This window comes from Podarcis cretensis, assembly GCF_951804945.1.
Source record: "Podarcis cretensis genome assembly, chromosome: 6".
NCBI classification, from domain to species: domain Eukaryota; kingdom Metazoa; phylum Chordata; class Lepidosauria; order Squamata; family Lacertidae; genus Podarcis; species Podarcis cretensis.
In genome coordinates this window covers 83,254,099-83,271,650 of record NC_137175.1, presented here as the reverse complement: position 1 = coordinate 83,271,650, position 17,552 = coordinate 83,254,099, and the positions used below count along the sequence as shown (strand labels likewise).

Below are 17,552 nucleotides of genomic sequence, written 5' to 3'. Positions count from 1 at the left end.
TGCCCCCTTCACCTCTCCATTTGTTACTCTTCCCTCTTCCTTTCATTTCCAACGTCTCTTGTTATCCCTGATGTTCAAATTGTTATCCCCTTGGTGGGCAGGGAGATCTGTCTGTCTGTCTAAGACCTTGCCAAAGTGCTATAAACACTTTTATAACAAAATATATTGATGATTATGACATTTAGCTTGAGGATATGCACCAGGTCCATGTACAGAAGCTTTGTTCTGAATGAGAATTCTTTCCAGGTTGGGGGTTATTTTTCTTTGTAGGTATTCTGTTTTCTGTCTGTACCCTTTTGTAAACAAAAATTGCCCTTTTCCCTTATGGGGTATCCAAGAGCCCATATAGAGTCCTGTACATATTTGTAGGAGAGAATAACAGAGGCCAACCAGAGAATATTGAGAAGCAAAGCAGCTAGTAAGCTTGATCTTTATTGATCTGTTACAACAGGGTGCTCCCCTCACTCGCAGGAAAGGAGGAGGACCCAGAAAAAATGCTGTGCAAGGCCTTATAAAGACTTTTGAAATTGCCACACTGTAGATCAAGACCACCCCCAGAAACATCATACATACATCACAGAAGGGGTGTAACCTAAGACCACCCCTCAGATACATCATACGTACATCACAGAAAAGGCGGTCTTAAAACGGAAATTTGAATGCTGTTTTTCTCCATCGTTTTTTATCTCCTGTCTGGCAGGTTACTTGATTGGATTTCCTGGGTAGCCTGGCCAGTCTTTTGTAGTGATAAATACTTGATCTTTATTGATCTGTTGCAACAGGGTGCTCCCCTTACCCGCAGGAAAGGAGGAGGAACCCAGAACCAAAGTGTCCCTGCCCCTATATAGACATTTTAAATTCCCTGCCCTGGAGCTCAAGACCACCCCTCCATACATCATACATGCATCACAGAAGGGGTGTAACCCAAGACCACCACCCCTACATCACACCTACATCACAGAAAAGGTGGTCTACAACAGAAATTTGAATGTTGTTTTTCTCCTGTCATTGTTTATCTCCTGTCTGGTAGGCTACTTGATTGGATTGCCTGGGAAGCCTGGCCAGTCTTTTGTAATGATAAATACTTAGTTCCTGGGCCAGGTCACAGGCTCACACCCTATTCATATCTTAAATGTGCCCTTAAGACAGGATTTGTGAGGAAAGAGACAATGGGGAGGTTTCCCACTTTGACCTTGCAGAGAAAACATTTGCTCAGTTTAGGAATCAAAATGGTTCCGGGTCGGTCTTCCTGTGCTGATCTATGTACGTGCTTGGTTAGTACATTTATGAACATTTCCATATATCTAAGACCTAAAAATTCCTATCACAACCCTTTACAGCATCCGTTCCAATCTTTGTCCAAGGATACAAACAGAGCAAGTGTCAGAAGTAAGCGCTGTATTTTTCATTTCATTTCATATGAAATTTATCACGTTACACCCTAAAAGAAAACTTTATGAAGATGCAATTTCAATGGTACCTGACACCACTAAAATTATCTAAAATGTACAAAAATGTCTCAAGTAAATGTTGGAGGTGTGGGGAAGTGGAAGGTTTCATGCTACACATGTGGTGGAACTGCAAGAAAATCAAGGAATTCTGGAATGTTATTCATGATGAACTTTAAAAAATGACCAAAGTATCATTTCTAAAAAACACACACGGAGGCTTTCCTCCTTGGGATTCTGGGCCCAGACATACCAAAAAAATGCAAAAAAATAAAATAAAATTCTTGTATGTGACAGTAGCAGCAAGAATATTGATTGCAATGAATTGGAAGGGAGAGAAAGTCCCAACAAAGCTGGAGTGGCAAAGTAAGTTATTAGAGTATGCTGAAATGGCAAAAATGACAAAAAAGCTGAGAGGTAATACTCAGCAGACCTTTATTCGAAAATGGGACATTTTCAGAAAATATCTAAAGGATTATTGCAGTAATGTAACGTCAGTAGCAGCATTCGAATGACTTCTGTGTTAGAATGAACAGAAATAAGAGAATATAACAGTGACAAATATTAATAAAAAGAGATAGAGATTAATAGTGTATCAGATAAGTAAATGGTGGAGTGGCGGGAAGTCATAGGAATTTTAACAAGAATGTATGGTGATATGAATGAGCAAATATTGATATTCTTATGTATTTTCACTTGGATTTTTCATACAATTGTTTGTTATAAAAATGTAAAGGGACCCCTGACTGTTAGGTCCAGTCATGGATGACTCTGGGGTTACGGTGCTCATCTCGCTTTACTGGCTGAGGGAGCTGGCGTACAGCTTCCGGGTCATGTGGCCAGCATGACTAAGCCTCTTCTGGCGAACCAGAGCAGCACACAGAAACACTGTTTACCTTTCCGCTGGAGCGGTACCTATTTATCTACTTGCACTTTGATGTGCTTTCGAACTGCTAGGTGGGCAAGAGCTGGGACTGAGCAACGGGAGCTCACCCTGTTGCGGGGATTCAAACTGCCAACCTTCTGATCAACAAGCCCTAGGCTCTGTGGTTTAGACCACAGCGCCACCCGCACCATACTTCTCTTTAATTTCAATAAAGCATATAAAACAGAAAAAAGAAAGAAGTACAGTGGTACCTTGGATTATAGACACTTCAGGTTACAGACTCCACTAACCTGGAAGTAGTACCTCGGGTTAAGAACTTTGCTCCAGGATGAGAACAGAAATCGCGTGGCGGCGGCGCGGCAGCAGCGGGAGGCCCCATTAGCTAAAGTGGTACCTCAGGTTAAGAACAGTTTCAGGTTAAGAACGGACCTCCAGAATGAATTTAGTAACCCAAGATACCACTGTAAGCACTTTAAGGCATCTGCTGAGCCCCACACTCCTACAGAGGGCCCACCGCCACACTCTTTATTTATTCCAATACACACGTTGTTTGTGCGCACTTATGCCTTATATATATGTTTTTTCCAAAGCAGCTTTCTCTAATATCATGCATTTTTAAATATTGTTTTCACTAATGGATGCTTTTGTGTACACCTTTCCCTAATACATGCATTTTTTTGGTAGACATACTTGGTTGCAAATTTGTGTACTGTTTTGAAAAGCGCATAGAAGGCAAGTTTGCCTTTAAGTGCAAACTGAACTGAATTTCGCTGCCATCCCTTGCGCAGAGTGGGAGGACAGGGAAGTAGACAGCAGTGCAGGGAAGCTCGCTAAGGGTATCTTGCTAGGAGCCCCCCAAAATCTGGAACTGGTGTGCGATACCACTTCTTTTCAGCTCCCCTCTCATTAGTTCCTTGAATTGTTTCTCATTTCTGCGTGTCTCTGTTTTTGATGTTTACTTTCCATTGCACTCATGCCTCTTTCTTTAGGATGAATTTAGTCAGTCGAAAGCCTTATCTCCCCCACTCCTTCGTGGCATCGAATTTCTTTGTCTCTTAAAATCTCACCTGCGATGACCTCTGTTGTCTTAGCCCTCTTAAGTTTTGTGTGGGAGGCATTATTAGCGAGGCGACACACAAATTTCCAGTGCATTTTCATATGTATAAAAGGGTTCCCTTGGCAACGATTAAGAGCCAAAATCTATCTAACTTGACAGCAAAGAGTGCACGAACTTGGCATCTTCTGCTTCCTCACTGTTCAAGGCAGCCGTTCCTTTTGCCGAACGCATCAGAGATCTGTTCCTTTCCCCCAAGTGAAATTCAAAGGGAAATGCAACCTCGGTGGCTGTAATTTTATTACGGGAAGGATTTCTGCAGAAAGGAAATGGCATCTGGGGCACAGCATATCCTTCCTACCCTTGCTTGTCAGCTATGCCCTTGAACAAGTGTAGGCAGTGAGGAAAGAAAGAATCTTTGAGGGTTGTTGACAAGGAGGCATGAGCACTGCATGTCAAAGAATATCTTTCCAGGCAAGAGTTCCTTACAGAATCGTTGGAAGGGACCAAAATGGCCATCTAGTCCCCTGCAATGCAGGAATCTCAGCTAAAGCATCCCTGACAGAAGACCATCTGTTTGTTGTTGTTGTTTAGTCGTTTAGTCATGTCCGACTCTTCGTGACCCCATGACCAGAGCACGCCAGGCCCTCCTGTCTTCCACTGCCTCCCGCAGTTTGGTCAAACGCATGCTGGTAGCTTCGAGAACACTGTCCAACCATCTCATCCTCTGTTGTCCCCTTCTCCTTGTGCCCTCCATCGTTCCCAACATCAGGGTCTTTTCCAGAGAGTCTTCTCTTCTCATGAGGTGGCCAAAGTATTGGAGCCTCAGCTTCAGGATCTGTCCTTCCAGTGAGCACTCAGGGCTGATTTCCTTCAGAACGGATAGGTTTGATCTTCTTGCAGTCCATGGGACTCTCAAGAGTCCCATGGCCATCTAACCTCTACTTAAAACCTCTAAGGAAGGAGAGTCTACAACCCCCTGAGGGAGTCCACTCCACTGTCAAACAGCTCTTACTGCCAGAAAGCTTTCCCCTGATGTTTAGTCGGAATCTCCTTTCTTGGAAATTGAAACCATTGTTGGATCCTAGCCTCTGGAGCAGGAGAAAACAAGCTTGCTCCATCTTCCATGTGACAGCCCTCGAGATGTTTGAAGATGGCTATCATACCTCTTCTCAGTCTCCTCTTTCCCATGCTCAACATACCCAGCTCCTTCAACCATTCCTCACAAGGCTTGGTTTCCAGACCCTTATTGGCCTGCCCATCTCCTCTCCTTGCCTTCTCTTCTAAGATATCTCCCCATCTTCCATAAAATCTGCAGCTCTCTTCTCTCAGTGTGTCTTAGAAAGAGGATTCAGGGTGGAGCATAGAAATCTGCATCACACGAAGGCTGGATCTACACTGAACTGGAAAAAAAAATGCTTTAAGAAAACCCCAAACATAATATAGCTCTCAATGTCATTCCCCATTGGTGGTGGATCACTGCTCTACAGAGGCCTCTGGTGTCACATTTTCATAATACATTTTTGATTTTATACCGTATTTTTCCATCTATAAGACGCCCCCATCTATAAGATGTCCCCTATTTTGGGGGCCTCAAAATTTAGAAAATAGGGGGGGATTGAGCTTTTGGGGAGGATTATTTGGGGGGAATGCCGAAAATTGCTCATCCGCCAGAACGCAGCACACAACTGCTCACATTGCAGCTGCCTGCGATGGCTAGCGGAAAGTACCTACCAGCTCCCCAGTCGCCACTAGCGGCCACCAATCACACTCCCACTTGGTGCAACAAGGGCAGCTGTCTATTGGCTGCCACAGCGGCAAGGAGGAGGGCTAATGGCGACGACCAGGCAGCTGCGACACGAGCGGTTGTGTGCTGCGTTCCAGCGGATGAGCAATTTTCAGCATCGCCCCCCCCCCCCAATCAAGTAGCCAATCGCCGCTTACAGTCTCAGGCTCGTGCCAAAAAACCATTCGTATGTCCCCTCTCAGCACTACCCGTGTATAAGATGAGCCTAAATTTTGAACCTCATTTTTGGGTCAAAAAAGCTCGTCTTATACATGGGAAAATACAGTAACTAACCAGTGTAGATTAGCCCCAGGTCAGACCATTGGTACACCTAGTTCAGTATTTTCCACACTGACTAGCTGGAGACACATGGGACTGAACCCAATGCTGGTGCGTTACTGCTGAGCTATGCCCCTTCCCCCTTTGGAATGATAGGAACCTGCCTTGCATCTGATGGATTACTTGAGCCAACATGGAAGCAAACTGGTGGTTGAAAGGTGGCAGTGGAACAGCTTTTAAACTGATCTGGTAGGAGCCAAGGATCACTGGGTTTGGGATGAATCATTGCTCAGAGCTAAATATAAATACATGTGCTGGAAATGTAAGGAAAAAGAAGACACCTTTTATCATATGTGTTGGAAATGTAAGGTAGTAAAAGAATTTTGGGAAATGATATGTAATGAGTTTAAAAAAAAAAAGTTTAAACTAGCCTTTCTTTAAAAACCCGAAGCCTTCCTTTAAGGAATTCCAGGTGTTGAAATCCCAAGGGAACAGAAAAGACTATTTATGTATGCGACCACGGCTGCGTGGATGTTATTGGCCCAGAGATGGAAAGAAGGAAAAGTCCCTACCAGAGAAGAATGGCAGATCAAGTTGATGGATTATGCCAAGCATAGACTAACTCAGCCCTCCAAATGTTTTGGGACTACAACTCCCATCATCCCTGACCACTGGTCCTGTTAGCTAGGGATGATGGGAGTTGTAGTCCCCAAACATCTGGAGGGCCGAGTTTGCCTATGCCTGGATTATGCCAAAATGGCTAAAATGACTGGAAGAATCAGAAATCAGGAAGACCAAAATTTTAACAAGGAATGGAGAAAATTGATAACTTATCTTACAGACCATTGTAAACAGTTAAAATCGTTAGTGGGATTGGAATATCACTTGTAGTTTAAGGGTGAATTTTGGACACAATGGAGAGGTAAAAGATTTGGATGATCATAAAAGATGCAGGAGGAAATGATTAACAATAGGACCCACAAAGGGGAGGAGGGAAGTCCAAGAGATTCCTTTTTATGTTGTATGTTGGATATGTGACTGTACATTTTTAATCTGAAAAACCAAATAAATAAATTTAAAATAAAAAATAAAACATAAAAAATAAAAAATAATATAAATATAAATATATAAAATGTATGGTTTCTTTCCAGGCAACCACAAAGGGCATTCTGGGTGGAACAAATCAGCATGGACATATACTGTTCTTCAAGTTTCACTTGCTGGCTGAAGAAATGTGTACATGTGGAAGCTTGTAATCTTTTGTAGTGAGCTTGTTCACACACATCCACTGAAGAAATGCAGGAGATGTGTCAATTACAGAATAGTTGACAGCATCAAGGAGCAACCTACTTTTTCCTGATGCACCTGACAACTGGAGGCGAGGAAGGAAGGAGTGAGGGAGGGAGGGAGACTGGGGAAGTTTTCCACCATTCCATCATTTAACTGTGTGATCCTATACATGTCTACTGACGAATACAGTTCATTGGGATTTACTGCCCAGTAAGTGTGGATAGAAATGCAGCCTTGCCCTCTCGAATGATGCTTGGAAGGTACTTCCATAAATTTGGTTTACAGAACCTTAGAGTTTGTTCAGGAGAATGTGGTGGGTTTAGGATGAACTCCAGAGAGTTTGAAGTTTCATTTCCATGAGTTACTTTCTGTGACTTTTACAAGAAGATGCTTTGAGTGCAAAAAAAAAAAAAAAGGAAAATTCCAGATTAGAAAATCAAAAACATGCTCTAAACTCATAAAGCTGCTATGCGTATACAATAACTGCCACCAAACATGCCAATGTGGACAATTTGTTGGCTGAATAAACTCGTAAAAATTCATAGGAATTGTTGAAAAGCAAACAAAAAGCGGAGTCTGGAAGTGTCTGTGAGGGATGCATAACTAACAGTGGGTGAGCCAACTCTGTCAAGTGTGAGGGATAACTTTTCATATACAGTGGTACCTTGGGTTAAGTATTTAATTCGTTCCAGAGGTCCGGACTTAACCTGAAACTGTTCTTAACCTGAAGCACCACTTTAGCTAATGGGGCCTCCTGCTGCTGCCGCACCGCCGGAGCACGATTTCTGTTCTCATCCTGAAGCAAAGTTCTTAACCTGAAGCACTATTTCTGGGTTAGTGGAGTCTGTAACCTGAAGCATCTGTAACCTGAGGTACCACTGTAGCTCTTCCCTAGCTAAGCGCCACCATTTCAAGTCAGCAGGGAGATGTTCCGCTCCCTCTACAGGTCCCACAACCCCCAAGTGGGTGTTAAGGATTGCTTCAAAGTCCAAACTATGGGGTGGAATTCAGTGTAGCTCCAAGTGGGCTATGTGCACTGGGAATGAGGTTTAGGGGGTGGGGCACAGGGGAAGGAGAGAGGGCAGTCCCATGGTGGAAGTGAACCTTGTGTCATGCAAACAACAGCTTAGTTGGATCCCATCCACAGACCACAGTTTGCAATTGCTTCTGAACCTGCAAACTACAGTTAGCACTTGCTGTCCAAGCACTAAACCTCAAATTCCTTCACCACATTTCGATGGCCTAGTGGCTAGGTTTGCTCACAGCACTAAACCAAACTGTGGCTAAGCATGGATGAGCAAGGGTTTGGGCAAGCAGGTGTGAAAATCAGTTGCTTCATTCCTCACCAGTCTGTTGCTGCCAAACTTCTCAGAGCTCAGCCACGTTTTGGATCAGCATTACATACATGCACCCATACTCACTGTTTGTCTCACTCCAAACAAACCAGAAACTAGTCAATATTTTTTTCTTAGGGTTAGGGCTGGCTTCGCTCTAGGTAGCTCTGGTTACACTTGCTCATTCATGTTTAGACACGGGTGGCTCTGTGGTCTAAACCACTGAGTGTCTTGGGCTTGCCAATCAGAAAGTCGGCTGTTTGAATCCCTGTGACAGCGTGAGCTCCCGTTGCTGTGTCCCAGCTCCTGCCAACCTAGCAGTTCAAAAGCACACCAGTGCAAGTAGATAAATAGGTACCACTGTGGCGGGAAGGTAAACGGTGTTTCCATGTGCTCTGATTTCTGTCACGGTGTCCCGTTGTGCCAGAAGTGGTTTAGTCATGCTGGCCAGATAACCCGGAAAGTTGTGGACAAACACCAGCTCCCTCATCCTGAAAGTGAGGTGAGCGCCGTAACCCCATAGTCACCTTTGACTGGACTTAACCATCCAGGGCTCCTTTACCTTTTTATCTTTAGCCATAGTTTGGCTTAGTGTTACATGCAGGCTGGGTCAATGGGTCATTATGGTGATGAGAGGTCTATATTTGCCTTCTCAGTGCCCCTATTCAGCCTTCCCCATTCAGGCTGGGTACACATGTTCCAAGCTTAAGGCTACAGTTCCATGCCTACCAGCCAAAATGCATATATAAGATTGCACTATAAGACACTTGTATGTAGGCAGAGGGATGGTTGTATCATGATATGGCAGATACACATGGACCTTCCTATCCCCATAGTGGCCAGTACTTTGCATGGGTGTGTGCATGAGCCGCATGGTGGAGGAAGTACCCTGTGATGGCAATCCCTCTGTGTGCTGGTGTTGCTCTCACACTTCAATGGATCAAACCTTAAGTGAAGCCATTTTTGGAGAAGGAGAACATTTTGAATCATCTGCGACTTCTCCAGCGAACACTTGAGATATTAGCTGTGATCAACGGTGGCCTCGTCAGTTAAGCATGCTGGCATGCAATTTTCTTAACATTATCCGGCATCGTTGTAGGGGTGGGACTTTCTCCACAGCCCCGAGCATTTTACCTCTTTCAGCATTTGACAGAGAAACCCATCTCAGTTCCTCAGAAATTCTGGCGGCATCTGCTTTTCGACCAGGAAGTCGCAACAAGTGCAACAGCTTCAGAAAAACCTCTGACTTCCTGGAAACTGAAGTCAAGAGAGAAAGAGAGAGAAGAGTGGTTTTAGAGAAGTCAGTAAAAATTGTCTGTGACATCACTTTGCTGTGAAGTGTGTGTGTGTGCTTAGTCTCTGAGTGTCAGAGGAAGCTGCTCCCTGAATGATAAGGACGCATTGCAATGTACGTGCGCATAGCCTATTCTACATTTGATTTGGACCTTGGCAAGTCATTTTGCACAGGGCGATAACCATTATTTTGCTTTCCAGAGACTGACACACACATGCTGTTTTGTGAGGATACACATGACCCCTGGATGTAACCATGTTTTTGTGGCTTAAACTCTTGGTGTTTGGCTTGGCCCTCGTTGTGGATGGACAGGATTCAGGTAGGTGGCCGCTACTTGTCTGTTCACTTTGCTTATCATGGAAACTTATTTAAAAGAACTATCCTAAACCCATCTTGACAAGATCTAAGGGTTGGCTCTAACGTCTTAGGTCTGTGTATCTCATATGCCTGAGTGCCTACGATGATTGAGGTGTGTCAGAATCTTAAGAATATCAGTTACAGCAAACTAATTTATCTGAATGGTGACGTAGTCATCATTACCACTGGGTAGGAAGAAGTTTCTGGCCCACACTCAGTTGAGATGGAGTAATTGAGACAAGACCTTCAGGTCTGTCCAGCACTTATTGACAGCTCGTGTAGTAAGGCCACAGAATCCTCTGTAGTTACTTGGGGTAACAATTCAACACAGAAATAGTTTGTTAGGAGTTAGCTATTTGAAAATGGCTGCTTTAAGATAACCTGCGCAGTGGTAATCTCAAACTGTTTGGTTTTTCATTGCCAGATTCCCCTCCATCCTGAATCTTGGGTTGTCAACCAAGTAGGAATATCAAGTGTCCCTCTTCATTTGGAGTTTGGGTTGTCTGCGTTGTGAAAATATTCGCAATGAATCAAGGCAACACTCCTTTTGAACGTGGCGAGCAAGGATTCCCCATGATACAAATTCTGAAATGCTCCACACTTCAGAAGTCCCACTGAGTTCAATGAGATTTGCACCCAGGTGCAGCCTCAATATATAGTTTTTTATCTAAAAAAATAAATAGATGCATTTAGAACTGGGACAACTTTATAAAGGATTGCAGCACTAAGTCACTTCTTTCAAATAATACATACCGCTCAACAGGATTGCGTTTTAACGTTACATAAGGAAACACCTTCTTTTCATTTTCTCAGGCTTTCTAAAACAGTGATATTACAGCTGGGTTTATCTCTCCTCCCCTTTAAAATGGACTTCTCCATTAACTTCTGAGCCACTCCCTGATCTCAGATCCTGTATTCAGTTCCTCAAATTTCAAGCTCTACTGCATCGAAGTTTCTTTTTTAATGTCTTCAACTGATACTATCAGATTGTAGGTGTGCGATATTGGATATAATTACAGATTCCCAGAGCCAGTGGTCCAGTTAGGTAATTTCAGTCCCTGGATTTAATTGTTTTAATGTCCCCCCTTTTTAGATGACAGTGTGCTTCAAATGGTGGCAATGCAATCACGCTGCATTTGTGTGTGTGCTGGTTGGGGCGGGAGTATGACTCCTGCTTATTATGTTGAGTGGGGCCCTGGACTTAGGACCATAGGAAGCTGCCTTATCCCAAGCCAAACCACTCATCCAACTAGCTCAGTACAGTGGTACCTTGGGTTACAGACGCTTCAGGTTACAGACGCTTCAGGTTACAGACTCCGCTAACCCAGAAATAGTACCTCGGGTTAAGAACTTTGCTTCAGGATGAGAACAGAAATCGAGCGGCCATGGCAGCGGGAGGCCCCATTAGCTAAAGTGGTACCTCAGGTTAAGAACAGTTTCAGGTTAAGAACGGACCTCCAGAGCGAATTAAGTTCTTAACCCGAGGTACCACTGTACGGTGAACACTGACAGCAGCTCCCCAGTGTTCCAGAAAAGCATCTTCCACAGCCCTACCTAGAGATGCTGTGGATCGAACAATGTGCTTTTTCCACTAAGCTATGACTACCTCTGTCCTGAAGTCGGGTCCTAACAGTACTGCTGCCCAGAGCTCAAGGAACTTCATTCAATCATCAGCTTTGTAGTCATTGACATGTCTTGCACCCTCTTTCACCATTTATGACCTTTCGCCTTGTGCCTTTCCAAAACAGAACCCCCACTCCCTTTATATTCCCCGTGCTGCTTATTTCCCCCCTTTCGGGGTCTTCCATGCACCCTACCTCTTTCGACATTACAGTGGTACCTCGAGTTAAGTACTTAATTTGTTCTGGAGGTCCGTTCTTAACCTGAAACTGTTCTTAACCTGAAGAACCACTTTAGCTAATGGGGCCTCCTGCTGCCGCTGTGCAGCCGCTGTGCAATTTCTGTTCTCATCCTGAAGCAAAGTTCTTAACCCAAGGTACTATTTCTGGATTAGCGGAGTCTGTAACCTGAAGTGTCTGTAACCTGAAGCGTATGTAACCCGAGGTACCACTGTACCTGCTACCTATTCCCTTTGCACTGCACCAAAGTATTTGTAAACGCAGATCTGGAACCCAGGGCACTGCTTCTTTGCTGCAAAGCTGTTGGAGGGGTATGATTTGCAAGTTTCAAGTAACAGTCTCTTTCCCTCAATTTATTAATGGATGTTTAAGGGCTTCCATGAAAAAATACCCCAGGGTGATTCAGAAGAAGTAAATAAACATGCACTGGGGAACCTTCGCTGAGGAGATGCCTACCTGATGGATGGGCTTGCAAGAGGAAAGCAATGGGGGGGGGGAGTTTGTATTAAGTGTCTCCCCTGGAAACGGTGCTCTGCTCTGCAGCAGAAAAATGCTAGCCCAGGTTTCTAGACCTGGGTTGTTGCTGAGTGCATAGTTTAGTGTTGGCAACAGAGGCCTTGCAATATTTCGGGATGTCAAAACTATTCTTCGCTTTCAGAAATGCCAATGGAGTTGTGATTCTTTGGGGATACTTCAGCCTCCATAGTTGGTGAGCCAATGGCCAGTAAGGGAGACAAAATTGCTTTCTCTTCCACTCAGGGTTGTCCAGATGTTGCTGGACTACAATTTCCATCATCCCTGTATCACTGACCATGTTGGCTGGGACATCATCATCATTTGTTATTTATACCCCACCCATCCGGCTGGGTTTCCCCAGCCACTCTGGGCAGCTCACAACAGATTAAAAACAGAATAAAACATTAAAATTTCCCTAAACAGGGCTGCCTTCAGATGCCTTCTAAAAGTCAGATAGTTGCTTATTTCCTTGACATCTGCTGGGAGGGCATTCCACAGGGCAAGCGCCACCACCGAGAAGGCCCTCTGCTTGGTTCCCTGTAATCTCACTTCTCTCAGTGAGGGAACCACCAGAAGGCCCTTGGCACTGGACCTCAGAGTATCTCAACATCTAATAGGCCACCTGCCCCCCCCCCCAACCTGAAGGGATTGTGATATTTCTGCTGGAGCAAAAGATATCGATATTTAGGAAATACCTTCACAGCTTACCACAAAATATATGGCAGGGAAGTAGTAGAGATGTATTATTATTATTATTATTATTATTATTATTATTATTATTATTAATTAAATTTGTATACTGCCCTTCATCTGAAGACCTCAGGACGGTTTGCAGCATAAAAATACAAAACGAACTACATAATACAAACGAACAAAAACAAAGCAAACCAATAGCAACCCCCCCCCCAAAAAAAAACAATTAAAAAGATATAGAATATTAATCAGCCCAAGGCCTGGTTGAAGAGGAGCATTTTTGCCTGGTGCCTAAAGTTTTATAATGAAAGTGCCAGCTGAACTTCCCTGGGGGAGAGCATTCTGCAAATGCGGAGCCAGTGCAGAAAAGGCCCGTTCTCATGTTGCTACCCTCTGGACCTGTCTCTGAGGAGGCACATGAAGCCTCAGATGATGATCACAGGGTCTGGTTTGCTACATATGGGAAGAGGCAATCCTTGAGGTGTCGTGGTCCTGAGGCACCTAAGGCTTTATAGGTCAAAACCAGCAGTTTGAATTGGGTCCAGAAACTAATTCTAAGTCTGAGATTACAATGAACACTGGTGGAAATTAGTACTGTACACATGGGCCTGATTCTGCATTTTGATAATATGATGAAACTCAATAATAATAATAATAATAACAATAATAATAAATTTTATTTATATCCCGCCCTCCCCAGCCGAAGCCGGGCTCAGGGCAGCTAACAATAATCAAATAATCAAACAATCAAATAATCACACATTAAAAAATATTTCATTATAAAAATTAATTAAAATCAAATTAATGGCAACTTGTAGGGAAGTGACAGTGTGTGGGCACAGAATGCAAACAATCTGCTAGTTTTCCTGAATCTGGTTTTCCCCACCCACCCCAGTGTGGTTCACTTCCAGTTTTGAAGCTTAGCTGTGGGGAGAAAGGCAGTTTGCAAGGCAGAGGAAGAGTTAAGCACGGCATTTCTGCTTATTGATTCTCCCCGGTAAGTCTGTGTCTACCCTCTGCCCCCAAAGTTAACATTATGGAGAAAACACTGGCCTGGAGGCTTTGCCCAGTTCTGTCCAGCAGCTACTGCCAAACGCAGTAGAATTTAGTGTTTCATATGCATATTAAAAACATACAGACACTAAAGAGGTTCTGCCATTCGTGCTCATGACTATACAGAGCAACAGCTTTCCCTTTATCAACAAAGAAAGAATGCTTTATCTTTCCGAAGCTGTCACTCGCAGTATATTTTAGATTTTCCGGATTTTAAAATGTTGCGTCTCCGTCAAATCTTACAGCGGTCTCTGAACCAGCATCCATTTAAAACAAAGGTTCTCATTTATTTATTTATTTTGAAATCCCCAATAGCGTAGAGACCAAATGTGAGCGGGGGGAAATGGTTTGTCACCGTTTTCATACTCGGGATTTATTCTTTTGAGCATTTATGCAAAGTGGAAGTTCAGACTTAGGATGCCCATTCTCAGTTAGGGTGCTCACTTCGATTTATGCGCATACATTTCCTCCCTTTTTTAAAAATTAGAAGAGCAATAAATAGAGGCAAATGGTAGATAACGGCATATGATAAAAAAAACAACGAAGCTGCTAAAGAACAGGATTCTTTTCTTGTGAATTTTTTTGTGGCTGTTCTTCATTTTTATAACTGACTTCCTACAGTTGACTGCTGTTCTCCTTTCTTTAGAAAGAGTAGGCTAGGTTCTGTCTCGGCAACTCACCTCTTTTGTTACTTTATGCAATGTCTAACAGAGAAGGCATAGAAGGGGGCTGGAAGGGAGAGTGTGCGACAATAGTTTTCTTCAAAAGACAGATTTTCATCTCCTTTGCCTGCATGAGGTAGATGCCTGGGGCATGTGCTATCCTAACTAATTGTTGCTATAGAAATCCTAAGAGTTACCAAGATTTAGGAAATGTTGCGGCGCTGAAAGAGCATTACATTATTTCACAACTGTCAAGCAGATAAGAAGGTAACTTTCCCCCTTTGTTACCAGTCCTTTTTTGAAGGGGATATTTTTACCTAGTGTGCTTGTTCTTAAGCAGGTCAACCTGCCTTTTTTTCAGGGACTGTGTGTGTGTTTTATTCTCTAAAAATAATGCCCTTCGTACCTCTTCCCAGGCAGTCAGACAGCTTCATGCAAAAGAGGCTTGTGTGTGAAATTATAGGAACAGCAGAACCCTATGCGTGTTTACTCAGAAGTAAACACCACAGCGCTCACAAGGGCTTATTCCCAGCCCAGTCTGCATAGGATTGCAGATGCACAGTTCAATCCTAACCAGGTCTACTCAGAGGATTGCCCTACTGAATTTTGTTGAAACTCATCTAGAGAAGTGGGGTTAGGACTGCAGGCTAAATTACTCAGCTAAATCATATGTTAGAGCTGAGCTCAATCCCCCCCCACTCTGCCCTGAGAAAAATTCTGAGATTTTTCTCCCTCCCCCCACTTCCCCAACTAGAAAAAAGAAGTCCGTTTTGCAGTATTTGCTTTAGGTATTCTCTTTTTAAACTCAATTTTATTAAAGGTTTCCAACATGCAACACAATAAAACCCCAAACAAAGCTAATATCTAAAGAGAGGAAAATAATAAAACGAAGAGAGAGTGGGGCAGGGAAAGGAAAAAAGAAAAACACCTACACAAGCACACAATTTTATATTCTATCAAGCTCCTATCTTAATCTTCAATTCACAAACAGAGATCCCCATCTCCCAGCTCCCACCTGGGACAGCTTCCATCTTTCTCAGCCTCATACCCTGAGAAATACCACTCTATTTTGTCTCTCACACAGATCTCTTCTATCAGTCTTCTCTCTCTATATGTATCTTCATATCATGTCATTCGTATCCTACTTACAAGTAATATTATTTAACATTAATTTTAAAATATCAAAAACTAAGAAGAAAAAGCAGAAAAGAAGAAATGGGGGGGGGGGGAGAGAGATACTCTTCTATCTGCCAGTTTTCTCTAGGTATTCTCCACCATTTGTTTTGTGGCAGCTGCCATTTCCCAGCTCACCACCCCTCACCAAGCCTCAGAGCGACGTGAGATCAGGGGCCTTGGGAAAAATGCACAATGGTAGACTAGGCCGCCCAAAATGTCGCTGCTGTTGCCAATTGAAGCAGCAGCAAAGGAAGAAGAAAGGTGTGTGGGGGGAATAAGCTGTTGGAGAATTCCTCCTCTCCTTGGAGAGCTTTGGTGAAATGGTCCTGCCAAGAACTCCACCAACAAATTAGGGTGGAATATATCAAGAGGGAGGGACGCGGGTGGCGCTGTGGGTTAAACCACAGAGCCTAGGACTTGCTGATCAGAAGGTTGGCGGTTCGAATCCCCGCAATGGGGTGAGCTCCCATTGCTCGGTCCCTGCTCCTGCCAATCTAGCAGTTTGAAAGCACATCAAAGTGCAAGTAGATAAATAGGTACCACTCTGGCGGGAAGGTAAACAGCGTTTCCATGCGCTCCTCTGGTTTGCCAGAAGCGGCTTAGTCATGCTGGCCACATGACCTGGAAACTGTACTCCGGCTCCCTCGGCCAATAAAGCGAGATGAGCGCCGCAACCCCAGAGTCAGTCACGACTGGACCTCATGGTCAGGGGTCCATATACCTTTACCTTTATATCAAGAGGACATTTGCACACACCTCACCATGTATATCATACTCTCCAGCATTTTGCCGATGAACACAGGGACCTCCTATTCCATAATAATAAAAGTTTTGTTGCTTATACCTCACCCATCTGACTGGGTCGCCCCAGGCACTGTGGGCAGCTTCCAACATATATAAAAACATTATAAAACATTAAACCTTAAAAAAAGGCCAGATACAGGGCTGCCTTCAGATGTCTTCTAAAGGTTGTATAGTTACTTATCTCCTTGACTCGGGGGGTCGCGTCACTCCATCCCCTCTAACATTTCTCCGATGAAAATATGGACACCCTAAGGGATCAAAGGACATTCTGGGATCAAATCAGAAAATGAGATGGCTTCTGTAAATCTGGGACTGCTACTGGAAAATAGGGACACGTGGAGGAGCTGGTATACGTATAGATATATCAGCCAGCACCTCACTTCAAACACTTTGATATGCTTCAGGTTTAGCACAATGGGACTGGCAAATGATCAGTGTGTATCTGTGTATGTGTGCAAGTGAGGCCTACAGAGGTATCTCACTTCCTCAATTAACTCCTTTCCTCCATCTACACAGCACACAAAGCTCTGTGTGCTTAGGGTGGCAGAGGTGATGCAGGGGAGGGGACGGGAGATAAAGAAGTATTGTGCCCTTCACTGAGTCATTTCACCTTGTCCAATTGCATTTCTCTCTCTCCACGCTGTGTTCCAAACCCAACAAATATGGCGGAAGTGGAGAAGGCAAACACAGCTACCTCACTTTCTCTTCCTGACAAAACCACAAGGAAAATATACAAAGGTGCTGTGGAAAATTGGTTTTATTTTTAGAAAAGGGCCTGACACAACTGTTTCCAGAGATGGAAAGTAACACCAAAAGCATGCCTTCCTTCGCAAACACTTTAGTGATCCCTTAAGGAATCTCCCTGATGTAGGCTGCAATCCTAAGTAGGAACCTAAGTGTGAATTTGTGGCATTCTCTTGTTTCTGTACTCTCCTTCTTCCTTTGTGCTCTCTCTCTCTCTCTCTCTCTCGGGGAAAATGAAGGCTTCCTGGCCACTGTGTGGTCTAGCTTTGTAACCCTCTCCCAAAAGTGGCACAGTGGACCCAGCATGTCCCCAGCTC

General features: G+C 43.8%; 1 protein-coding gene across 1 annotated transcript in view; it reads left to right on the top strand.

Moving 5' to 3' along the window:
- The first annotated feature begins 9,346 nt into the window (after nt 1-9,346).
- PTPRC (protein tyrosine phosphatase receptor type C) overlaps nt 9,347-17,552 on the top strand; it is a 91,364-nt gene continuing 83,158 nt past the window's right edge. Inside the window, 2 exon segments of the mRNA XM_079981874.1 lie at nt 9,347-9,485; nt 9,572-9,690. Of these exon segments, the coding sequence (XP_079838000.1) occupies nt 9,627-9,690 (64 nt within the window). The 5' untranslated portion in view covers nt 9,347-9,485; nt 9,572-9,626.